At 40.9% G+C, this 27,182-nt stretch overlaps 1 protein-coding gene across 4 annotated transcripts in view; it reads left to right on the top strand.

Moving 5' to 3' along the window:
- P4HA2 (prolyl 4-hydroxylase subunit alpha 2) overlaps positions 1–27,182 on the top strand; it is a 1,028,898-nt gene that overhangs the window by 974,775 nt on the left and 26,941 nt on the right. For all 4 annotated transcript variants that reach the window (XM_044069194.1, XM_044069197.1, XM_044069193.1 and 1 more), the window contains one exon: positions 7,389–7,485. In XM_044069194.1, the coding sequence (XP_043925129.1) occupies positions 7,389–7,485 (97 nt within the window). The remainder of the gene's footprint in view (positions 1–7,388; positions 7,486–27,182) is intronic.

Genomic DNA, 27,182 nt, shown 5'->3' on the forward strand with positions numbered 1-27,182 from the left:
CATACTCTGAGAAAATAGCTTCGCTGATGCTAGAACTTATATGATGAATTTCTTTGGTGAAAGAAAGCAAATTCATTCTCAAACTGTCTCTGAGACCCAATAATGACTGAACAGGTCTTCGGACTACATAGAATAGTAAGCTGTAGCAGTTCCTAGCCAAATAATAATATAAAAGCACTACTGAGCCTTCGGTTTGAATTTCTTCACCTCCATAAGCAACAAGTTTTGCATAAGCTGGCCACATTGAGTTGCTCACCAGCTCTCAACTTAGCAAATGTGTCTACTGACATAACATTACACTTTGAACCAGTGTCTTCTTTGAGCTCGATGGTTTTACCATTAACCTGGACAGTGCAAAATACTTCATTCTTTGCCAGTAAATCTAATGCATCAACCTTTTCACCAATTACTGATGGCCCTTCTACATAAAAAGTAGGGTTGCAGCTCTCTATGTGATCAAATGCTTATTTAAGTGACCCTTCTTTATAACTGTGTGAGGTTTACTTGGTTTGCAAAACTTTTGAAAATGATTCCATTTTTACATTTGTGGCATTGCTGACCAAATGTTAAGGACGTTCCTCTTTTAGACTCATGATTGGCACCACAATTGTGACAGTCAACAATAAAGCTTGATTGAGGTTTTGCTGTCTCACCCCTGTACTGCACTGAGCATGTCCTTTTCATTGAACTAGTCTTAGAATTTGCTGGAAAACTATGGGTTTTACCTGCCACACCCGTAGGAGTTACAGTTGTCTTGTGCTTAGGCCTGCTTCTGCTAGCCACATTTTACATGCTGTCTACATTTGCTCTAGAGCCTGCTGAAACCATGGTCATCACTTGCAAGCATATTTGTGCGCCTTTTTGTAACTTCATGGATTTGACAAATCTCAGTAGCTTTGCTCAGTGTTAAATCACCGTCGCAAATGCAAAATCTTTCTCATTGCAGCACTGTTAATACCACACACAAGCCTGTCCTTTATTAACTCATCTTTTAAATCACCAAGCCTACATGTTTTAGCTTTGTTTCTCTGGTCATTAATATAAGCTGCAAAAGTTTCTCCTGGCTTTTGATCTCTTGTGTAAAACAAATGCCTCTGTAATGCAAAATTTGTCTGGGGGTTGCACATTTTCCTTAATTTGCGTTTCAAACACTTGGGTGCTTCCCTTGATTCAGCCTGTACAACAATATGATAGTTTTCCTCTTCTCCTTCATATACTGATGGTGCATACACAAATGAACGCTCTCTTTCAGTGGCCTCTGACACAGCTAAGTTTAGCAAAATGAATGCCCTGGTGCATGCATCTTTGTCAAAATAAGCTGCTTGTATAAAAATATCTTAGCCTTGATCAAATATTCTACATTTCTCTGCAGTACTCTGATCAAATACAAGTGGACCTGGTCTGCAAAATGCTTCTGCCATATTAACACATACCAGTGAAGGCTTTTGCAAGCATGCACAAAGACACACACACACACACACACATATATATATATATATATATATATATATATATATATATATATATATATATATATATATATATATATATATATGCCAATACTTATAACTATGCCCAATAGCACAACAAGCCTCAGTATAACTGAACTTTGAGAAATAAGTCTATATGTCTCTGGGCAGAAGAATACTCTTGAAATCACTGTACTGTAAGAAATCACCTCTTATCAGTGTAATAAATATTTCAGAATAAGTGCACTGTGCGAATAAAATGGGCAGAAGAAGCTCAGAGGAAGAAAATTTTGAAGTAACTCCGCTTTTGTGAATAAATAGTACACAACACACTGGAACTTTCCCAAAATGTCTGTACTTTCATTAGTAACTATGTACGGTGCGGAAAACACTCTGCAATGGTGGCGCTCTGCAAATAGACACAGCCAGCACAAAAACCTTTTCGAAATGTCTGTATTTTGACTGCAGTCTACAGAATATTTGCACTTTGCACACAAACTCTTCGGAATAAATGCATAGTAATAAACATACACTGTAAGCACTTTTACACACTTTGAAATACTTTGAATAACACTAGTTATGCCCTTAATGGCTTCAATCAATGTGAAATAGTAGTTTATGTATTTATTTATTTGTTTACATTTGTTTACTGGGAAGGTCTGACTGGACATGGCTGTCCGTTTTCAGTGGAGGCCCGGGGAGAAAAGATCCATACATTTGGCAAAATACAATACATAAGATGTTTACGTAAGCATGGTGGTTTAGACATACAATTAGAAAATAAAAAAACAAAATATTATAATTGTATAAACATACAGTTAGTTTAGTAGCGGTAATATAGAAATTGTAGTGAAAAGAAAAAAAGAAAAATACTAGACTCTTTATCTGTGAGGAAGTATAAACATGTTCATATAAGGATAAGTAACATAATAAGAGATAGTTCTACTGAGTTTAGGGAGAAATAGTAATTTAGGATAGGTGACAGAACAGAGGGGAGTAAGCAGCTTCAATTTAGTATCTAAAGTGAGGTTATATGTAGTTCATCTGTGGGAGTTTTAATGAAGATGTTTGATAATGGGCAAGGCAAAGGGATTAGAGTATGTCAGCCAGATGCTAGGCAGTTGCACGTCCAAGAGTTTTTTAGATGGGAACAAAGCTGTTTTTTGAAGGTGGTTTTGCTAGTTTGAATAGTCACCAGAGCTGTAATAGCTTTTGGAGATTGCAATTAAAGTCTTGTTAGTGGATCTTTAGTTCTCTGTTATTGGAGTAGAGGGTGATCAGGTCTTTTAAGGAAGGAGTTTTGTTGGGATGGTACAGTATTTGGTGAGCTAGAATAAGGTGGTTAAGGGCAAAGGTGTTTGGGAGTTCTAGCCAGGAAAGTTGTTTTAGGGTTTGACAGTGATGAGTCTGATAGGAGGAGTTTGTGGCAAATTTTGCTGGTTTGTTGTAGCATGCAGATAGTTTGTTTAAATGACTCTTGTTTAGATTAACCAGAACAGTAGAGGCATACAGTAAAGTTGAGAGAAGATGGGTAAGAACTAGGATGACTTTTTTACATCTGTAAAGAGTACCTTGTTTTTTTGGACTTTTCTTATCGTTTGACGTATATGTTTATCAAATTTCATATTGTGGGCAATGATGACTCCTAGTAATTTGGTTTGTGTGACAGGGGAGATAGTGGTATTATCTGATGCAAAAATAGTGAATGGGGGAATAGGTAGCGTTGCTTTTGAGGGATGGAAGAACATAAGTTGGGCCTTTTTAGGATTTAATATTAGCTAGGAATTTGATAGCCGGGTTTCAATGGCTGTAAAGGCCTCTTGGGTCTTGATTTGTAGTTGGAGGGTGGGGACAAAGCAGATTAAGGTGGAGTTGTCAGCATATTGAACCTTGTTTGCTAGAGGGGTGGCTTTGTGAAGGTTACCTGTAAATATAGTGAAATGTAGGGGTTCCTAGAATTAATCCTTGGGGTACTCCTAGTTTCGCAGGAAGAAGTGGGGAAAGGGAGTCTTTCCACTGAACAACTTGTCGGCACTGAGAGAGGTAGTTTGTTTAAATGGCTCTTGGTGGGGGTAGTCAGTTTTAATTCAGAGAGTGTTGTTAGCAGTTTTGTATGGGAGACTGTATCAAATGCTTTTGATAGGTCAAGGAGTACTGCAGAAACTAGATGGCCATTGTTGCATGGAATATTTACTAGGTTACAAAACTGGATGAATGCAGTGGTAGTATTATGGTTGGGGCGGAATCCATGTTGAGCTTTGGTATGAATATTGTTGGAGAGGAGATATTTTAGTACCTGGGTGTGGATAAATTTCTCAAGTATTTTTGCCAGTGGGGATAGTATAGCTATAAGGCGATAAGTTAGTTAGATCAGTGGAAATGCCACCTTTATGAATTGGTGTAATGTGGGAGATTTTCTAGAGAAGTGGCACCTTTTGTTCAGAGACTGATCTGTTAATGATTATTGTGATTGGCAACTATTTGAAGGAATTTGGCAGGTAGTTTATCTGCGGCTAGGGTGGTGGGTTTAAGTTTGATTAGGTGTTTATAGATGGTGTTAGCTGGAACTGATTGAAGGGTGAAGGAGTTTGGGTTATTTGATAGATTATGTAGTATAGTAAGGGTTGAGGAGGGTGGGTCTGTTGACAGTTTTAGTATACAGTTGGTAAAGGGCTCATTGAATTGGGTTTCTGTGTGTACAGAGGTGGTTTATATGTTTGGATGAAGAGTCTCTGATTTGCCTGGTTGGAGAATATTGTTTATAGCAGCCCAGAACTTTTGTGAGTTGGTATTGTGCTTAGATTGAATTTCATTGTGGTATTTATTTTTATTGAGACTGATTTGTTTTTTTTTAACAATTTCTCAGTTCTAAGAATGTTTGCCTATTAGGAATAGTTTTGTTTTTGCACCAGGTGTCTGGTTTGTCCCTTTGTCTCATAAGTTGTCTAGTGTTCTTGATAAGCCATGGGCCATAGATGATTTTAGTGTGATTTTGTCTTGTGGGATAAGTTGGTTGAGAATGCTTAAGAAGAGTTGAAGTACTCAACTGCTTCGTTTAAAGGAAGTATTAAAAAGGGGAGATCAGTTAGAGTGGTAAGGACTGTATTAAGGTAGTCAGCCCTGAAGTTTGTAGTGTATCTTATGAGTTTGAGAGCTAGATTTAGTGAGTTTAATTTGCGCTCTGATGAAAAAGGTTGGGAGGTGGTCGCTTAGTGTCTGGTAGTGTTCCAAAGTTTTGAGCAGTAGTTGGGCGATTGGTTAGAATCCAGTCTAGATTTGATTATTTTTTTGAAGTTTTGTCTATCCTACTAGGGGTATGTATAAGTTGGGAGAGCCCATAAAGATTATTGTGAGTTAAGAGCTGGGGTGAGTTAAGTGAGGTCCAGTTAATGTTGAAGTCACCTAGTATAACTGTTTCATGAGGGAGGGTTTCAGAGGCCTAGTGGATTAAAGATTGTAGGGTTTTGTTGTTATCTCCTGGGGATATATGATCCTAAAATGTTTTTCTGTTTTTGTGTACTTGGTCTTATCTTGGCGAGTAGGATCTCTGCATTATTAAATGCAGGGATTTCTATGTTAAATAGTTAAATGTTAAGATTGTTCCAATATAGGAGAGCAACTCTGCCTACTCTTTTAGATGTATGGTCTTTTCTTAGTATGCTATAGCCAGGGGAAGTATTTCTTCATTTTTAATTTCTTCATTTTTAATATGTTGTTTAAGCCATTATTCCATGAGGAAGGTGATGTCAGGTAAGTATAATGCTATTGATGCATGCAGCTCTGTGAGTTTAAGGATGCTTCTTATGTTATGATTTATTATTAGTATACTGGCTGTTTTCTTGAGTAGGCTAATGCTGGTGCTAGACTGATTTTGGTGATTAGTTGGATTAGATAGTGGACCTGGGTTGGGGGATTGATATCTCCACTGCATAACAAGTGAGAGGCAATGTTTATTATAGTTTGTAGGTATTTTGAGAAGACTAAGTCACATTGTACAGATAAGCTATATTTGCTTTGATAATGGAGGAGTTTGCAGGGGTGTAGGTCATAGGTGGTATGGTTAAAGAGTGAGGGTGAGTAGGGCATAGTTAGTGAATTTTGGAGGTAAGGTCGAGGTGGAGTGACTTTTGTTGGGTTTTGTGATGTTGGAGCAGTATGAGGTTAGGTGGGCTGCAATGGTAAGTGTTAGTTATTTGCTGGGAATATTGTGTGAGGGGAGGTATTGTATGTAGACTGTGTACTATGAAGCAGAGGTAGGGGAAGGGGGTGGTACTAATTATTTACGTGATTGGTGGAGAGATGTGGGATGTGGATGGCTGTGGCAAGGGTAGGTATAAAGGAAATGAGCAGGGGGTGGGTGGAAATGGGGGTAGCATAGGGGAGTAGAGTGGAGCGGGCTGAGCCCTACCTAGTAGGTAACAAGCCAAAAAAAAAGTATCAGGAGCATGACTATTGAAGGTAAGCGGCATTATGCTTTATTCACATTCATGCCAAAACACAGTAATTTGCCAAAACCATGCAGTCGCCTTGCTTTATTTACGCTTTTGTTTTGCTCGTTTAATCTCTTTTCATGCCCATTATAATTTTCTTGTGCTCGTTTTACTCTAAACATGCTTGTTTTGGAATTCCAAAGTAATTCCAAACCCCTTATGTGCTTTTCTGATAATCGTTTTATCAAATATCTTAATTTTAAATATTTTGTTTAATTAATAAACTTTCTGTGCCTCTCATTTGCTTAATAATATGTTCTGTGCCCTTGTAATGCTCTGTTTTATCTTTTTGATAAAGTAACTCGTTCATGCATGTTTTCATTGCCTTTAGTTTGTTTCTGGCCTTTTTGTGTACTCTGTTCACTTAATTTACCTTCACTATTAACTCTGCATCTTGTAGCTCTGAAAAGCAGTCTCTGGAGTCTGAGTTCTGATACCATGCCACTTGTCTGGTCAGGATAAAACAGACAAACATCTGTGGGTTCTGTTCAAGCAGTTTTATTATGTACAAACACATCAGGATTGAGGCTTAATAACTAACTTAGTTAAACTTGTCAGCAAACTAGCTAACACAGTCATACATGCTCATACTCTGGCTGCACACTCAAAATGGCACTGAAGCTAGCATGTGCTTGCTATTTATATGCATGTGCTGTCCTTGAACACACTTATTAAAGGTACAACACACACAGTATTCTACACCACTGATGCCTGTAGGCATCAAATATTGCTTATTCAGACTTGCATTAATAATTCCTAAACCATGATACATATAATATATTAGAAAATTTCATCTTAACGACTACACAATGGTAAACACAATTGTATTGACATTTGACCTCTGTATGGTGCAGCTAAAGAGATACTGATTATTACAATTCAGGTAAATAATGTACAGGTAGTAATGTTCATATTTCTGTAAATATTTCAACAGTCAAGTGACAGACAAAACTGCTTAGCCTCGTATGGATGCTCAAAGCTGTATGAGGAAAACAGGTGTTCTTCAAATAGTTGTCAGATGGTTTACACAGTATTAAACAGATTAATTTTTGCAGTGTTTATTGTGGTTTATAAAATCTAGTTTAGCACATATAATTGAATGAATGCAACCACTGGAAAGACTACTTTGTGTTGAATAGTTTGCCATTTACAGTTTTCCAGTAACATTTATTGTTCTAGAAATATGAACATTTGTTTGAAATGTTAGGTGATAGCTTCATTTTTTAAAAACTTAGGCCACACCCGTTGGGTGGTGACAGTACAAACTCAAAAGACCTCTGTTGGAGAGAATGATAGTGGTATTGCAGAAGGCACATAAAATGTAATGTAAGAAAATTGGTGAAACTTGTTTAAACACAGCAAATACTCTTACTTTAACAGCAGTGCCCATTTGTGATTAATAAAGGCTGATTATTATTTTTTTTTGCAGGGTACAGCTGTTTTTTGGTACAATTTATTTAAAAGTGGAGAGGGGGATTACAGAACAAGGCATGCAGCATGCCCTGTACTAGTTGGAAGTAAATGGGGTAAGTGAACTGTGTTTTATTTTTTGACTTCGAGCTAAGTTTTATTCATTCTGAGATCATTTTGTAAGTTCCTGTTATCTTTAGCTTTTTCATGTTTAATCATATTATAAGGTTTTACTTGTCATACAACAAAGTGTTACAGATGACAAATTTAAAAAATATTTTTAAAATGTTTTAATCCTTTGGCAGCTAATGCAGAAGACTGAAGCTATAATCTGTTAATGACCTGCTTATTGTAGCTGTGTGACTCTGAGCAAGTCATTTAACTAGGTATTGCTCTTCGGCAGTTGGGGAACTGTGCTAGGGTACTTAGTGGCCTCCTTGACTGTATGCCTATTAACTGTCAATGAACCTGTGAACCTAATATATTTAATAGTAATTTATGAGTTGCCTATTGGCAGCATGATAATTATATGATTGTATATCATACTCAGTGAAGACTTGCAATTGCATTCAGAAAATACTTCTAAACTGCTTCTATCCATTACCTTAGTACCACTGTTGATGGTAAAAAGTGAGAAATTTGCAGTGTCTTCATTGTGATAGCATCGCCACTAGAAAAATGTATTTCTTAATTATGTTGAAAAAGGCATATTGTGCTAGGAACTGATATGTATGTATTTTTTTTTTACATAGTTCAATTTTTTAAACATCTTTATTAAATCACAATTGAAGCAACACTGGTACACGTACATCAACAGAAAAGTCATTTCTGTATTATAAGTCCCAGATCTCCAATCTGCCATGTTTTCATTGCAAAAGCAACATTTAAAGCAGGAAAGATGCCTCACCAAGAAAATATCAGTCTGGGACAGGAATGTGATATAAAGGAACTTGAGCAGGAGGGAGTGTGTAAATATTTTGAACTGAAGGATCGACAATAAAACATGAACAAACGTGGGTTAAACTCAGTAAAGAATATTTTAGAAGACTAAAATTAATACTGAAAACAGCCCTGACGTCTAGGAAAAAAATCCAAAGTATAAACCAAATTGCTATACCTGTTTTAACACAGTTTTGGAGTGGTTGACTGGCCACAAAATGTATTGGAGCTGTTGAACAGGAAAACAAGAAAAATGTTTCACATGTTTCAAATGATATAAAAAAATTAGTGCATACCAAGATTATATATATTCCTCGTTCTGAAAGAGGCATGGGCCACCACTAAATTGATTACTTGTATAGATCTGCAATCATAGGACTGCATACATATCTAATGACCTCTCTAGATCCAAACATAGTGAGTTTTAAAACACAAGGAGAACACGTCTAAGATTATTTCCCTGCTTAGTTTAGCAGAAGCATATCGGTATTAAGCAGAAATAGAAATCAAACCAGAAGTAGACGAAAATCAGGCTGCAACTGAATGTACCCAGAAAAAAAGAATATAAGGAGAAAGATCAGATGAGAAGGCAAGAAATGTGGAAAAGGCTTAAATATAGTTACAAGTACAGAAAACGCCTGGAACTACCTCATGTCGGTTTGTATCTGAAGCAGAAATGGTTAAGAAGAGGTGAATTTAAACCACAAGATGAAAGGAGGCTCAGTATAGTGGACCATGTACACGTTGGTTTACAAAGCGCATTCAGCGATTATATCAAAACTGACAAACACTCAGTTAAAAACTCAAAGATTCAGTTTAAATTCTAATTTACACATAAGCATCTATTTAACACTACTTTACATAATATAGCTTATTTAACACTACTTTACATAATATAGCTTCTTTAACACTACTTTACATAGTATAGCTTCTTTAACACTACTTACATAATATAGCTTACAGATACACTTGAAGTCAGTGTTAGCCCTGCTCCACTCACCCTCGCTGCACTTGGGCTCGTTTCGCACCCTTCCCTGCCCCCAATTCTCACCCGCCCCCCAGTACCTCTTCACTTATAGGTACTTTACCACACCCCTATTACAACACCCAAGCACCCTCACTGTCATACTCCTTCCACCCTGCATTACCACCCTATCAGCTTTCAAGTAATGCAATTATTCCTCCATCCACTCCACTACCTCCATTCTGATCATCTGACTTTATATCTGTTGTGTCATCAAACTGATTCCAACCACTTGACTCCTCCCTCATTATGTTATACTACTCTTTACTACCCATTCTGCTAACCACTTTGTATGAAAACCAACAGCTTAATGGGTATCAGGTCCCTGCTGGACATACCATCATCCCAGCTTTAGAATATCCCACTTTTAGCCATGCCATTAACATTGGGTACAACTCAACATCACTTTCAATCTTACAGCATACCATCCACTGAAACATTAGCTCAAGGTCCAGACACTACTCCAAACTTTTAAACAAACTCCCGAGGCTTATCACTGAGTATAGGCCTAGTCTTATACTCAGTGGTGACATTCACTGAGTATAGGCCTAGTCTTATACTCAGTGGTGACATTCACCCCAATCCAGGCCCATCCGCCACTGATACAATTACCCTCTCGACCTGCAACCCAAGGCACAAAACTATAACCAGTAGACCAACTAACTCTCTCTTTGTCTGTCGTCTTAATATTAGGAGCATTAATAATAAGGTACACGAATTGCATGCCCTCCTGGCCATCTACTCCCCTGATGTTCTCTGTCTATCTGAGACCTGGTTAAAACCTAACATTGCTGACAATGAAGTGCTACCACCCAGATATAATATACACAGGCTGGATCGTGATCCTAGGAAAAGTGGAGGGGTGGCTGTACTCTATAAATCTGAGTTGAATGTGACCATAGATGTTATTTAACCACCTCAGATCAATAACTCAGATTATTGCCAGTAGATTGCAACTTAACAAAAGTAAAAGCATCAACATCATCTGTATGTATATTCCCCCAGGTAATAATGTAGCCACACTTGAAGACACGCTTCACTGGCTGTCTTGTCACTACCCCCAAGAAACACTAATACTAGGAGACTTTATCATCGACTGGGGCTCTTGTTCCAAAGAATCCTCTTCTACCCACATCAACTTGCATGCATTTACACAAACCATTACCACCCCTACCAGGCTAGGTAAACCCAACCAAAAAGATAGTATACTCGACTGGGTACTCTTAAATAGTAATCCCCAACTGTACACTGCTGATACCCTCCCCGATGACCTAATTGACCATCTTCTCACTTACATAGTTAAGGATAAAGCCATTACCCCACAACAACCCCTACTCAGAAAAGTCAGGAGCAAAAGAAACTTTGACCCTGACAAATTCCAACTGGAACTTAGCTCTTGTAATTGGTCCATGCTAAAACACCTACCCTTAGAGGAGGCAGTTGCCTATTTTAACAACAAATTTCTTGGAATTCTTGATCTACATGCACCTGCCCGCTCAAAACATACAAAAGTAAGAACTGCACCATGGTTATCTAAAGAGACGAGATTAAAAATTACCAGCAGAAACAAACTATGGGCTCAATGGCGTTCCACAAAAGACCCCCATGATCATGTTAAATATAGGTATGCTAGGAATGAAACAAAAAAATTTATTCTACAGGACAAAAAACAGCACTGCTGCAATTTACAGGCAACCAACAAGGACAGTCCTCAGAAGTTCTGGGCAGGGCTGAACAATCTACTCCGCCCTGGTAAAACATCTACACCTATCCCTGCTGCCACCATTGATAAATCCCCAGAGGAGGTCTCTGACAGTTTTAACCATTTCTTTACTGAAACAGTTCAAGCTCTAGCTAGACAATTACCTTCTAGCTCCCCTGCCTCTGATACTTCTACCTCTAAAAAACGACTCTCACTGTCCTTCCAACCAGTGTCCACATCACTTATCCGTAACATGATCAAAAAATTAAAACCTACCACACTCTCCGCTGACCAGCTCCTCGCGGAGTACCTTCAAAAATCAGCTGATGCCATTGCCTATCCAATATCAATACTAATCAATCGTACCATAGCAGAAGCTAACATTCCCACCATGTGGAAAACATCCTACGTAATCCCACTACATAAAGGAGGTTCCTCTACGGAATTCTCCAATTATAGACCTATAGCTATACTTTCTCCACTTGCAAAGATTATGGAAAAATGTATACAAAAACAATTTATGCACCACCTAATCCAAAATCACCTCATGGCGGATATCCAGCATGGTTTTCGTCCACACCATAGCACAACCTCAGCGTTAATGGCTTTTACCAATACCATAAACAATAACCGTAACAATAATCACATATCCTCTGCCCTATTCTTGGATATTTCCAAGGCATTTGACAAGGTTGATCACCAACTTCTGGTTCACACCTTGCAAACTTTCCACCTTGATACTAATGCCCTTCTTTGGTTTACATCCTACCTTAATGGAAGACAACAGGCTGTCCTATGGCAGAACAAGCTCTCTAATCTATTACCAAACACCCTTGGAGTACCACAAGTCTCCATATTAGGGCCCCTACTGTTTCCCATCTTTATTAATGACTTGTATACAGTAATACCAAACGTCAGCTGTATCCAATACGCTGATGACTCCACCCTGATTTGCTCAGCTACTTCTCCCACAGACCTGAGGGTCGCTACCCAGTCCACCTTTAATAACATAGAAAATTGGCTGTCTGAATGTAGATTGTTACTAAATCAAAAAAAAACTAAAATGATGTTATTCTCTCCAACTCATAGGTCTGCCGCCTTCACCTTTACCATAAATGCAAAAGATGGGACAATAATTTCCCCTGACCCCTCTACAAAATTACTAGGTGTCATTATTGACAATAACCTAAAGTTTGACCTACATGTAAATCAAACAATCAAGAACATCAATAAAAAACTTGGGTCACTGTATAGAATAAAAGCCTTCCTTAACCCCTCCAGCTAAGATGGCTGTAGCTCGCTCTCATCTATTCTCAATACTTTTATATGCCTCCCCCCTTCTCTCCAATCTAAACAAATCTGTACTAAGTAGACTGTCAGCCTGTTACAATCATATTGCCAGGTTTGCCACTGGAATGCCTTTTAAAACACACCACTGCATCAATCTAAAATAGCTTGGGTGGCTAGAACTTCCCAGTCTCGTCCAATATAACTTGTTGATCATGGCTAACAAAATCCTCTATAACCCAGATAACACACCAGCCCTTCAAAATATTGTCTCCCCCACAACAATCCAAGACTGCTTCGATCCTCGAACAAACTTCTAATTCAGACAATCAAAATCAACAACGCCGCTGGAGAAGCCCTCTTTGCTAACACTGCAGGCAGAGCCTGGAAATTACTTCCAGTTGATATTGCTTTGCTCTCCTCCCTAGGACAATTTAAAACTAAACTCAAACAACATATGGCATTTAACTGGCTTTGCCACTGCAACAAGCCCGGGTAACTCTCAACATGCATGTGAATAACCCAACTAACTATTTTTTTGTTAATTTTCTCCTAACTATAACCAGGTGTATCTCATGTCTGTCTATGTATTCGTTGGTAATACTACTTATGTACTCTTGTTTTACTTGTATTATTGTATCTGATAACGTGGAGCTTATCTCCCCGGGCCTCCACTGAAAATGGACATGGCTCCAGTTGGACTATCCCGGTCAACAAATGTAAAATAAAAATAAATAAAATTGAACATGTGGGAGAAACAGACAAGTGCAGGTTCTGTAAAACAGAACTGGAAATAGTCACACATCTTGTTGCTGAGTATGATACACTAATGGCAGAAGGCATGTATACTGAAAGGTGTAATAATGTGGCAAAACTGTTACATTGGGGATTGTGCAAACATTACGGTATTGAAGTAGTTGAGAAGCGTTGGAATCCCGAGCAGCAAAGCATTATAGAGAATGATGAAGTTTATATAGCATGAGATCACCCATTACCAACAGTTCAAAAAATCGATATGAGAAAACCAGGTATGGTAGTCCATGAAAGGAAGGCAAAAGTAGAATTGATCTTTGAAACTGCAACACCCAGTGATTACTGCGTTGTATGCAGAGAGAGACACACAGTTATAAAATACTAGGATTTGCAGGCAGAAATAAGGGCAGTGTGGAAGGATTCCCAGACATTTCTAATAGTAGTAGGAGCAGTGGGTCTCATAAAAAAGAATTTGCAGTCGTATTTAGATATGCTGCCGATAATTGTTAACTCCTTATGCATTATAGGAGTGATCAGTTCTGGGCCCATTCTTGGTACTGCGAAGTGCACTTTTGTCTAACATCAAAGATTGAAACAACAGTAATTTCACAAACTTTAATCATACTTTGACCAAGTAATTGGGTCCATTCCCATCATGGTATTGGAAACTCGAAAGACTTAGAGAAATTAAACCAGATAGAAAATAAAAAGTCACTTCTGTATTATGAGTCCCAGATCTCTGAGTTACCATGTTTCCATTGTCTTGTACTGATAATATTAGAATTATCGACAGAGCCATGAAACCATAGCCTTTTATTTCTGATTACTGTTTCCAGCTGAGTTTGAGAAAAGAGTTAGGTATTTCGAGCAGGCATTCTGCATCATATTACTGCTGTTGTTGAGTACACATGAACATTTTAGTATGTCTTTTGGTGCAGATCTAGTTCAGATTCCCTTATTTTAGAAAATCAGTTAGGAAATGTCAGACTTCCTTCAACAGGTCCTGTCTTACAGGCTGTCCATCCATAAGTTGGAGCTCTGCAGTTCTCATTTTTCAGTCCATTAGTTCCCAGTGTTATGTGATTAGAAAAAAAAGTTTAAGCAACTGCTACTCACTACTTATGCAGTTTGTAAAGTTAATTGTAGTAATTGGCTATCTTTTTGAGCGTGCTGCTGGCCCTTTACCACCAGCCGAGGGTTGTCATAAAACTTTCCTTAACTAGTGATTTGAAAATCATGTATATGCACTTGTTTTCTGTTAATGATATTCTAAACACATACTTTTTACCATGATCTCTTGAACCTGCACTGCACAGTTAGGGTCTCCTTAAGGAAGTTGGTCTCACCATTTGCTAAACATTTGATACTAGCAAGTCTGGGGAATATGAGCTCATAGTAGGTACTAAAAGTTGGTCTGCCGACCATTGCAAGCCTTAAACTGATTCAGAAATTCTCTCCAGCTTCAAGGAGAGCAACTCAAGATAGACCAGGGCATGAATATGAGATTGTAAATCCAGATGTAATGTGATCCTATCTCGCCTACATTCATTACTGACGGGCTCGGAGCCGAGAGTCGGCTCCGACTTGGCCACTATAACTAGCACGAAGTCTCTCATTGGCTGGGCTAACCCTGTATCCCAGGATGCATCACACCCAAACCCCCAGATCTCGTTTGCCGCTCCTAGAGTAACGACGTGGTCTCGACTTGGCTGTGGCTAAGTACCCTCTCTTTTGTTTTTGAACTAGCTACATTGTCTGTTGTATCCATTGTTGTGACTGATTGCATTTGTTGTTGGTTAATCCTTCTGTTTGGCGGGCTAGGCCCATTTAAGTTAGAGGGCCTTTGCCCCATCTTGTGTTGTTAGTGTTCGGGCGTTTAAGTTAGAGCCCTTTCCTCCCTCCCTACCTTGTGTTGCTGAGTGTGCTTCGTGTGATTTATTGTGTAAATTTGAATTATTGCTGCTGCTTGTGGACTGTGTTTCTTATGTCGGGCAAGGAACCAAAAGAACATAAGCCATCTGGCTGTAAAAAATGCGCCAAATGTGCGTATAAGATGTCGCTGACTGATGGCCATGCTATCTGAGTATATATTGTCTCGGTGCCATACACTTGCAGGAATCCTGCAGTGTGTGTCATGCTTTCTCTGCCAGGGTTTTACAGGAGAGAAAAAATAAAATTATCCTCAAGGGTTTGATTAAACCCTCCTTTGAGGAAACTTTGGCGTCCTCTCCTCCCTCTGAGAAATCCAGGTCGAAGTCTAAAATGAAGTCTTCGGCTCCGACTAGTTCATCGGAGCCTCCGGAGAAAAGTCTAAAACTACATCTCCTTCCTCGACTCCACTGTTCTCTGAGCCGCAGGAAGTATTGTCTGTTGCTGGGTCGGCTTCTTCGACTCCACGGTCGTCGGCGCCGAAGGAGGTTGCGGTGGTTCTCGAGCCTGCTTCGGCTCCGATCCTTTTGGAGCCGATTCGGAGCTGTTCCCCCAGTCTTGTCTCTGTTCCGACAGAGAAGGTTTCTCGACCCCCGTCTGTCTCCTCCAAGTCCTCCAGGCTCTCGGATTCGGATGTCGATAGGGTGGTCCAGAGGCTCCTCCAGTCGCCAGTGTTAACTAAATTATTTTCGGCTCCAGCCCAGTCGGCTCCGGAGCCAGCTACTATATCTGTTCCGTTTCTTCCTCCTCGGACAACCTCGGTGTCGTCTGAGACGGAGTCTGCCGAATCGAGTGAAGTCCCTGGGTCGGCTCCGAAACCTCCTGCTAGTCTTTCGGATCCGACATCGGCTCCAACCTTTTCCATTCCTTCTACAGGTTTTGGTACTCGGGTGCCCTCGGTCGAACCCGAGGGAGATACATCGGGGCTTCAGACTGCGGCTCCGAGTCTTCCCCTTGGTGCTTCTGCTAGGGGTACCCAGACTCCGGTCATGGTCTCGGAGGTGGGTTTTTCGTCCGATTGTGGTGGACCTGCCTTCGAGGCTATGAGGAGCGCGCTGGCCAAGTCCATAGTGACTTCACCTGAATCAGCAACTCCTTCCCTAGATGCTGCGACTAGAGCTTCTGGTGCCCCCCTATCTCTGGACAGCGGGGCTCCTAGGCCTGAGGATACCTCCATGTGTGGTCCCCTACTTTGAGGGCCCTTCAGAGTCTGTGCCTGAAGAGCCTCCCAGGAAGAAGTTGTGTAAGAGGAAGCATGTAGACTCCCCAGATGAGTCTGTCACCTCGGACACCAACCTCGATGATGCAGAAGGGTCCCCAAAGTCGTCCTCTGATGATGTCTCGTTCTCCGATATCCTGGAGATCTTGAGACAGCGGGGCGACTGGCCATCCAAAAACCCTTCTGAGGAGGAGTCGGTCTTCCTCAAGGCCTTCGGAGCCCAGCCTTCTGCCTCCTGGGTGTCTCCACCCTTCGATGAATTATTGGATCTTATTTGTCGAAGGGTGTGGGAACACCCTGACTCTGTTGTGGCAGTTCCTAGCTGCTCCAATAAGTTCTTATCTGCGCCTCCTGGAAAATAATTTTTGACCAAGGGAGTACCTGTGGATGCTATGGTGGTGGCGTCTGCCACCCAGCAGGACATGGCAAAGGCTTCTACTTCCATCCATCCTCCTAATAAGGAGTCCAGGAGTATGGATAGGTATGGGAAGCATACCCTGTCTTCAGCGACCTTTACATTGCGGTCGCTGAATTACTTGTGTCATTTTACGCGGCTCCAAAGGGATCTCATAAAGGAGTTGGAAGATACCCTGTCTGGTAACTTGCCTGAGGCGTTGGCCCTGTCTGTTAACGCCCAGCTATCTACCCTTTCTTCCATCGTCAACTCGTCCATGAGGCTCATATCTTATGCAGCCGAGGGGGCGGGTAGTGCAGCAAGTTCGGGCGTAGCCCTTAGGGGGCAAGCTTGGATGCGCTTGTGTCATTTTGCGGAAGCTTTCAAGTCTTCTTTCACGGATGCCCCATTCGACGGGTCCTCCCTTTTTGGACCCAAAGTGAAAGACACCCTCACTAGATGTCAGTAGGAGGGGTAAGACTTTGTCTGCCGTTGGGGCCCGTTTTTCGCTTCCCACTAGACCTTATCCCAAGGCTTAGAGGGGAGGGAAAATGTGGTTCAGAAAGTCTCAAAGGTCTTCCCCTGCCCATCAAAGTGACCCTCCCTCCAGGGGCAGAGGAGGGGGGAATTTTAATGGAAGACGTCGCCCTAGAGGCGGTGGAGGCCCCCGCAATACAGGAGACTGCGAGTCCTTTCGTGGTTCCTCCTACCAACGTCCCTGAGGGATTACCCAACTGTGCGTTTCTGGTGCCAGTTGGGGGTCGTTTTTCGGAGCATCTTCAGGCCTGGGAGTCCATCACTCAGGATCGAAGGGTGCTACGTATCATCACCGGAGGTTACACCATTCCCTTTATTCGTCCCCCGCCGTCAAGAAATATCCCGGACGTTCCACCCAGTCAACGGGATCAGGCAGCAATAGAGGTCTCAAAGCTGTTAGAAAAAGGAGTCATCCAACCAGTCCCCGCAGACCAGATCAGATTAGGAACTTACTCAAGGTTATTTTTAGTGCCAAAAAGAACAGGGGACTTGAGACCCATTCTGGATTGCAGCCATCTAAACCGCTTTGTAAAGAAGTCCAAGTTCCGAATGGTCACTTTGCAATCCATTTTCCCATTGCTGGAAAAAGGAGTATGGATGTGCTCCCTCGATCTCAAGGATGCCTATTATCACATCAAGATAAACAAGGCTTCCAGGAATAATTTACGCTTCCGGCTGGGAGCCAGTCATTTTCAATTCTGGGCCCTGCCCTTTGGTCTCACCACAGCCCCCAGGGTGTTCACCAAGTGTCTGGCAGTGGTGACAGCTCACCTGAGACGTCTAGGATTCCAGGTGTTTCCTTATCTAGACGACTGGCTCCTCACCGCCCCCACCAGGCATCTACTTGTTCAAACCACGAGAGCTACTCTCAAAATGGGCCATCTTCTAGGGATTTCATTCAACTGGGCAAAGTGTGTATTGCTGCCATCACAGCGTGTTGCCTTTATCGGCGCAGAGCTAGATTCTGTAGAGATGAGAGCTTTCCTACCGACAGAGAGAATAAAAGTGTTACAGGCCCAAGTCCTGGCTTTACTACCCCAGGGAAAAGCCCAAGCCAGGATGGTTCTTCAGTTGTTGGGATCAATGGCGGCTACCATTCTCCTAGTTCCGCTAGCCAGGTTACACATGCGAATACTTCAGTGGCTCCTTTTGGCCCAATGGTCATATCAGGAACGCCCCTTGTCCCATCCGATTCTCATCACGGAGAGATGCCGGCAGGATCTGTGTTGGTGGCTTCTCTCGTCCAATCTGGATCAAGGGAGACCCTTGAGCCCCCCGTCCCTTATTGCCACAGTAACCACAGACGCCTCCCAGATAGGGTGGGAGGCATTATCTGGGCGAGACGGTCCAGGGTACGTGGCAAAACCACGAGGTTCACTTGCATATCAGTGTTCTAGAGATGAGAGCGGTGCTTCTAGCATTGCAGGCACTTCACAGCTCTCTTCCCAGGGGAACTATTGCGATTCTTTCTGACAATATGTCTGTTGTCTGGTATCTGAACAAGCAGGGAGGAACCAAGTCCTACCCCCTTTGCAGGGAGGCCATGAGAGTGTGGAATTGGGCGATCGCTTCCCAGCGCTTTCTAGTGGCAACGCACATTCCGGGGAAGTCCAGTGTGATAGCAGACAGGCTGAGCAGAGCTATTCTGATGCCTCACGAGTGGTCCCTGTATCTGAACAAGCAGGGAGGAACCAAGTCCTACCCCCTTTGCAGGGAGGCCATGAGAGTGTGGAATTGGGTGATCGCTTCCCAGCGCTTTCTAGTGACAATGCACATTCCGGGGAAGTCCAGTGTGATAGCAGACAGGCTGAGCAGAGCTATTCTGATGCCTCACAAGTGGTCCCTGAACAAGTGGCTGCTCAGATCTTCTCCAAGTGGGGCCTTCCCTGCTGTGACCTCTTTGCCAACCCCCTGAATGCAAAGTGCAGCAATTATTTCACTCTGATCCCCCCACAGGGGGAGTCACCCAGGGATGCTCTAGTCCACAATTGGCCCTCCGGTCTGCTCTATGCCTTCCCGCCAGTTCCTCTTCTACCAAGAGTGATTCAGAAGGCTACCTGCTTGGGAAGCAAGATGATTTTGATCGCACCACACTGGCCCTGTCAAGTTGGTTCCCCTTCCTTTGGAAGTATGCGGTGGATGGTCCTTGGATTCTGGACCCGGCTCCAGACCTATTGACTCATCAGTCAGGACAGCTCCATCCATCCCTACGAACACTCAAGCTCGCTGCCTGGCTCCTCCACTTCCGACCTTAGTCAGACAGCATATCTTTACCCCGGAAGTAGTACATATTCTGTCTTCCTCCCACAAGTCTTCTACTAGGAAAATATACTCCAGTAAATGGAAGAGATTTGCAATTTGGGCTCAGCAACGTGATCTTGATCCCCTTACAGCCCCGGTGTCGGCGGTGTTAGATTTCTTAGCAACACTCTTTAGACAGGGCTCGGCTGCCTCCACTATAAAGGTTCAGTTGGCAGCAATCTCCAATTATCATGTTGCACATGAGCCTTCCCTCATGGGTCATAAGCTGTGTAAAGCCTTTCTGAAAGGAGCCTGGTTACTTCGCCATCCGGTTTCGCAACCCGTATTGCCATGGGATTTAGATGTGGTGCTCAGAGCTTTGACGTCTTCTCCCTTTGAGTTGGCAGCCTCCTGCGAATTGAAATTTCTGTCATGGAAGACGGCCTTCTTGGTAGCCATAACTTCAGCCAGAAGAGTATCGGAGCTTCAAGCCCTTTCTGTTAAACCTCCTTATTTAATTTTTCATAAGGACAGAGCATCTCTGAGACTTAATCCTTCCTTTCTCCCTAAGGTCTCTTCTGCCCTTTGTCTCCACCAGTCTATTGAGCTTCCGGTCTTTTTTCCACGGTTTTCCAACAAAGCGGAATACAAATTTCACCAGTTGGATGTGCATAGACAACTGAGGTTTTATTTAAATAGGACACAACAGGAGAGGAAATCAGATCAATTATTTGTGTCCTTTTCGGACAATAGAATTGGCAGATCTGTAACTAAGGGCACCATAGCTAAGTGGATTAGAGACTGCATCTCATTTATTTATGCATTAGCGGGTAAGGATCTTCCATTTCCAGTTAAGGAGCATTCTACCAGGGCTATGTCAACTTCAGTGGCCTTTCATGCTAGACCATCCATAGATGAGATATGTGCAGCGGCTACTTGGACTTCTTCACATACCTTTATATCTCATTACAAACTGGACGTGGCCTCTAGAGGTCGGGTTTCCTTTGGTTCCACAGTGCTCAGGAGTGTTTTCCAGTGAGCCTCCCAGGATTTAGGTACTAGGGACACTGTCCCGTCAGTAATGAATGTAGGCGAGATAGGATCACATTACATCTTATAGTTATGTACTTGCCATATCGATAGATGTATGTGATCCATCTACCTGTTGGACTTGGAGGAAACTTGTATTCTGATTCCTCTGAGGATATTATTTTTTCTCTCCTCTTACATATATATCCTTGTGGTGTGGTGTATGTGGGAAAATAATATTGGGACAAACAAGATCTGGGGGTTTGGGCGTGATGCACCCTGGGATACAGGGTTAGCCCAGCCAATGAGAGACTAGCCGTCAGTAATGAATGTAGGTGAGATGGATCACATACATCTATTGTTATGGTAAGTACATAACTAAAAGTTATCTAGGATTAGCCTTAAGGGCCGAGGGTGCTACTCTGATGTGTAGTGGAAGTTTGTACCAGAGGTTGAAGACTACAGTTGGTAGGAATCTATCATCCCAGCCTGTTGATGAAGTTTTAGGTCTTTTAACCAGGTGATTGAGTGACAGTTTGTTCTGCAAAGGAAGAGAAGGTCAGGGAGAGTCTGCTCAGTCCTTGCTCAAAGGGCTAGACTTAGATCACCTTTGAGTATATAAGTGACGGAGTACAGAGAGAGGACTGTCAGTCTATCTAGGTAGTTGAGGGGTTTGAGGCCATTGTTTTGGGGTTTTTTTTCGTTTGTTTGTTTTTTAGTTTAGAGTCTCGGAGGTCTTTCAGTTTGAGTGATATTTTGAGATATGTATTCCAACAGGGGCATTACATTCAGTTACAGGTCTGATCTGAGACAAGTAAAGGGAAATTAAGGCTTTGTTGGCTCTAGAGGAGATTGTTTAGTACACTAGAGCTGGTTGTTAACAGTAGGCCAGATTATACAGGTCAGTTTTCAGATACCTTTTAAAGTTATTCAGCCATCATACTAACAGTTTCCAAATACAGTTCCTGTTCGAAGAAGGAATGCACAAAAGAAGTCTACAACTGCATTCTCAGATCAGTGGCTAAATAAAGGATGTTCTTCATGTTTCACTGTTGCAGTCATTACATTTGGGTAATCTGCTTGCAGGTTGCCCTCAGTCGGCCTGGTTAACAAAGTCTTGGGTCCTGTGTCAGTTGCTGTCCCTTCTTCCATGGCGTCAGGTCGTCAGGGGTATAAAACATGCAGCCGACGCCATTACATCAGTCTTTCTTGCCGTGCAGTGCCCAAAGCAGAAGCAGTTCGCAAGTGCCAGTCGGCCGACTCCTGAAATTTTTGTTTTCGAGTTTCAGAACCAAAGTCTTCAACTAAAGCTAAGTACCCCATTGGGAAAAATTTTTCTTGCTCCTTACCGATGTCAGTAAAAGTTAATAATTGCATTACTTGTGGAAAGCAAATACCTCATAAAGATTTTCATTTGTACCGTATTCCTTGCATAGGCCCTGTCCATGACGTACCTTACTGTTGGTTTTGTGCTTTATTTAATCAGCGCACTATCCGTCGTCGGTATATTTTTACCTCTAAATATTTCGGTTCTCGGTTTAATTATCCAGAAATTTCATCGGTTAGCCATCCGACTACCGGGATTGCGAAAAAACACAAAGATAAAGACAGAGACAGGCCGCCAAGGTCCAAAACTGCCGATGACGCTTCTCTTAAGCCAGTCGCCAGTTCGCTGGTACTCAGTGAGACGCTTTCGCAGTCCCTGATACCCACTACTTCTGATTTGCAGGCCTCTACTGAGATCCAAACAAAATGAAAGAAAATGCACCGAGCTAGCACACTGAGAACGTTTATTAATAGACAAAACAGAAAATGGTGAGCGCTTTCACAACATAAAGTTGCTTCATCAGACAACAGTAAAAGGCTTACACTCTATTTAAATAGTCAAATATCCATTACTCAATTAACTAATTAGGGTTAGCAAGCTGTACACAATCAAATTCAAGAGAAGCTTACCACAATGAATCCTACAATAAAGATGCACTTATGCATATAATGTTACACACAAAGTTACTAAGCATATATAACCACACTATATACAGTGTAAAAAAAATGTACATACATGTATAAGATAAAACAACGACAGTAAGACATATAAAAAAACTACTAAAAACATCTAAAATAACTTCTAAAAGATCTAAAAATCAGTGCATGAGTGGTCGAGCCTTCAAAAAGGGAACCAAAGTAGTGGCAGCATTCAACCCAGGAAACTTCTCAGCGTTAAGCTTCAGTATCCATTTTTGCTCATGCCCCTCTGTAATATTTTCTATGTTACCACCTCTAAGATTCATATAAATATGTTACAAAACCAAAAATTTAAAAGAATGTGAACGATCATTAGACATAACGTGACAGGCCAGAGCACTGGATTGTTTACAGTTGGTAATGTCTCTCACATGTTCTAAAATACGATCTTTCAACATTCTATTCATTTTGCCTACATAATAAGCATGGCATTGTTGACAAAAACAAAAATAAACAACATCAGTGGTTCTACAATCTGAATATTGATTAGAATGTAACGAAAAATGCCTGGTAGGATGCACATAATTATTTTTGTTATAAACAAACTGACAAGCACTACAGTTCCTACATGGAAAAGTTCCACGGCGAACAGAGTGAGTTAACTTTTTGCGTGTTTCCCCATGGCAAAGGTGTTGTTTAAGTGACTTGCTATTCTTAAAATTAAAATGTGGAATCAGTCCAACCTTGTCTACCAGGCCAGGAACTTCTTGAAAAAGGTACCAGTATTTCTTAACAACATCCACATATTGATTAATGTTGCTAGAAAACTGGAGAACCACTCTAAAGTCATTCTCAGCTGTGGCACTGTGTGTTGCATCTGCGATCGCTCTGTTGTGATTATAATAAGGTTTGCACCTAGTATCTCTAAGCTTCCAGGCATCAGATATTGCATTATCAATGTCTGCACTAGAATATCCTCTAGCCAGAAACTCAATTTTCAAGTTATTCAATGCAGCTACTGCATCATTGTCATTACTATGTAGCCTGAGTGTCCTAAAAACTTGCCCTCTTAACACATTCCTAGGAATGTGTCTAGGGTGCATACTAGATTTATGCAGCAATGTGTTCTTTCTAGTTGGTTTATGGTATATAGTACTGCGGAGATGATTCAAATCAGATTTACTGATTTTGACATCAAGAAAACTTATGTCAGTGGCTGAACTCTGGTGTGTAAACCTTAAAAAATCAGTTGTTGAATGCAAATAATCCAAAAATTGGTCTAGATCAGAGCCGGAGCCCTTCCATAACATAAAAGCGTCGTCATACCACAGTATTTGTCCAAAGAAAGGATTAGTGGCAGACAAAATGTTTTGCTCTTCCCAACTGACCAGTGCTAAGTTGGCGTAGCTATTGGCACAAGCAGTGCCCATTGCCACGCCAACTTTTTGCAGGAAAAACTGTTCTTGAAACATAACAATATTATTTTCTAAAATTCTTTCTAATAGAGTGCAGATTAACTGTATCTTATTGTTGGTCAAAAGTTTGTGCACAGTAAGAAAATCTCTAATACTATCAACACCCCAAACATTTGGTATACTGGTAAACAGAGATTCTATATCCATGGTCACAAGAACAAATTCCTCATCTCTATCTATCGTCTCCATTCTATTATGTAGCCGCTGTAAGAACATCTTAGTGTCCTTTAAAATTGTATAACATTTGTCCAGAAAATCATGTAAAGTCCCTTCTACATATATGGAGAGGGGCTCGGTACACCAGCCACTACCTGAAACAATAGGTCTCATAGGTGGAAATAACAAGTCCTTGTGAATTTTAGGTAGACCATATATCCTGGGAACAACAGGCTTATGAACATTGAAATACTTAAAAAGTGAATCTTCAATCAAATTAGTTATTAACAAGTCAAAAATTAGAAAATAAACTTTATCTATGATGGCATTCACCATAGACTTAGAAATACGTTGATATGTGGTAGTATCAAGTAACAGTTTCTCCATTTGTGTAACATATAAATCTTTATCTAAAACAGCAATGCCGCCTCCTTTGTCGGCCTGTTTAATGATCAATGAATGTAGGCTTTTTAAATCTTGCAAAGCTCTGTACTCTCCAGTAGTCAGATTATAAAATGACATGTTACAAACAGATAGAGCATTCAGCTCCCTAAAAGCAATCTCACATGCATCAATAAAATGTTGAATACCTATGGGTGTAGCTGGAATAAAAGTACTAGGTTGTCTATACATACAGGCTTGGTTATATATATGGGTGTTGCCTGCAGAAAAAATACATTTTAGAGAGAGATTCCTACCCAAAAGTCTTAAATCTTTTAACATTTCTGCAGGATCAGCCCTCCTGGCAGGAATAAATGATAGACCTTTGTTAAGTAAACTGAGCTGTTCCATAGTTAAGTTAAAAGAAGAAATATTGAAGACTAAACCTGGGTCTATAGACGTCTCTTCTTGGATTGCTGGGCAGCTCCGTCCATTATAGGAGCCCTGGGTGCTTTGTTGTTCAGTAAATCTGATTTGAATCGTCTCCGCAGTACTATATACCATAAACCAACTAGAAAGAACACATTGCTGCATAAATCTAGTATGCACCCTAGACACATTCCTAGGAATGTGTTAAGAGGGCAAGTTTTTAGGGCACTCAGGCTACATAGTAATGACAATGATGCAGTAGCTGCATTGAATAACTTGAAAATTGAGTTTCTGGCTAGAGGATATTCTAGTGCAGACATTGATAATGCAATATCTGATGCCTGGAAGCTTAGAGATACTAGGTGCAAACCTTATTATAATCATAACAGAGCGATCGCAGATGCAAGAAATGTGGTTATATATGCTTAGTAACTGTGTGTAACATCATATGCATAGTGCATCTTTATTGTAGGATTCATTGTGGTAAGCTTCTCTTGAATTTGATTGTGTACAGCTTGCTAACCCTAATTAGTTAATTGAGTAATGGATATTTGACTATTTAAATAGAGTGTAAGCCTTTTACTGTTGTCTGATGAAGCAACTTTATGTTGTGAAAGCGCTCACCATTTTCTGTTTTGTCTGTTAATAAACGTTCTCAGTGTGCTAGCTCGGTGCATTTTCTTTCATGTTGTTTGGGCTCCTTTTTGCACCTTGCTTTTACCTACGATCGTTTTTGTTTTTTATACTATTTTCTTTTATTCGGTCAAGGAGCACACAGTCTAATGGAGGATACTACAACTGAACAGTCCATGAGTGGACAGCATCATCGGTTTCTAAGGATTTTGGATATTCCAGTTAATCCATTACTGAATTTGGAGACAAATGCTGATGTGAATGACACTTTCTCTACAAATCAACGTCTACCTGAATTTTTTCAACAATATAAAAGCTTAGAGAACTTGATGTACAAATATAAAAGGTTACAATGGCAGCGACTGCATTTGCAAGCTTCTTTGGAAGCCAAGATCATTCCACGTGGACTGAGAATATTGAATATTCCCACTTATGGGGATGCATATCCAGTTTTACTTCGTAAGTGGCAAGAATTGAACTTGCAATTTAGTTCCAAGTATATGGAACTCTTACTGGAATTTTTTCTACCTATAGAAGTAGATCTGAAGTCACAGATCATTGACCTAGAATCTAAGATGACAGACAGCTTTTCATGTGACATTACCCTGAACAAAATGAGTCAATTACAAGATAACATCGTAGCATACGAAAAGAGATTGCAGACTGTTAAACTATCCAAACTCAATAGAGACAAAGCTGATTTTGCCAAGAATAATGTGTTTTCTTGGCCCAAAGAAGCTACTAATAGACCTATTCAAGGCAACAGCACTTTGAATTTTGCTCTGAATACCATTCAAGCATTTGACAGTGCAGCTACTGCTTCCGGCCTTACTTCCGGTATTCCGGCTGGTCGGCCGGTTATGGCGTCCATGCCTACGAACGCTCATCATGTCGCCTTGAATGTACAAGCTTCCTCTACTGCTTTGGACAACTTTGCAACTCCTATAGCTGGAGATCAGCCTCTTAACACTATCAAACCTTCGTATGCGTCGACGGTTACGTCGCATACATCCAGCATTTCATGTTTTTTTAGACAGCTCAAAGAAGGGCGATTTCTCGCTGAAGGCAGCGCTGCCATTCAGGACTCGCTCCAAAAGTCTAACCTACAACAACAAAGCACCCAGGGCTCCTATAATGGATGGAGCTGCCCAGCAATCCAAGAAGAGACGTCTATAGACCCAGGTTTAGTCTTCAATATTTCTTCTTTTAACTTAACTATGGAACAGCTCAGTTTACTTAACAATGGTCTATCATTTATTCCTGCCAGGAGGGCTGATCCTGCAGAAATGTTAAAAGATTTAAGACTTTTGGGTAGGAATCTCTCTCTAAAATGTATTTTTTCTGCAGGCAACACCCATATATATAACCAAGCCTGTATGTATAGACAACCTAGTACTTTTATTCCAGCTACACCCATAGGTATTCAACATTTTATTGATGCATGTGAGATTGCTTTTAGGGAGCTGAATGCTCTATCTGTTTGTAACATGTCATTTTATAATCTGACTACTGGAGAGTACAGAGCTTTGCAAGATTTAAAAAGCCTACATTCATTGATCATTAAAACAGGCCGACAAAGGAGGCGGCATTGCTGTTTTAGATAAAGATTTATATGTTACACAAATGGAGAAACTGTTACTTGATACTACCACATATCAACGTATTTTTAAGTCTATGGTGAATGCCATCATAGATAAAGTTTATTTTCTAATTTTTGACT

The sequence above is a fragment of the Protopterus annectens genome, chromosome 4.part0, assembly GCF_019279795.1.
Source record: "Protopterus annectens isolate FY-2018-M chromosome 4.part0, PAN1.0, whole genome shotgun sequence".
Taxonomy (NCBI): domain Eukaryota; kingdom Metazoa; phylum Chordata; order Ceratodontiformes; family Protopteridae; genus Protopterus; species Protopterus annectens.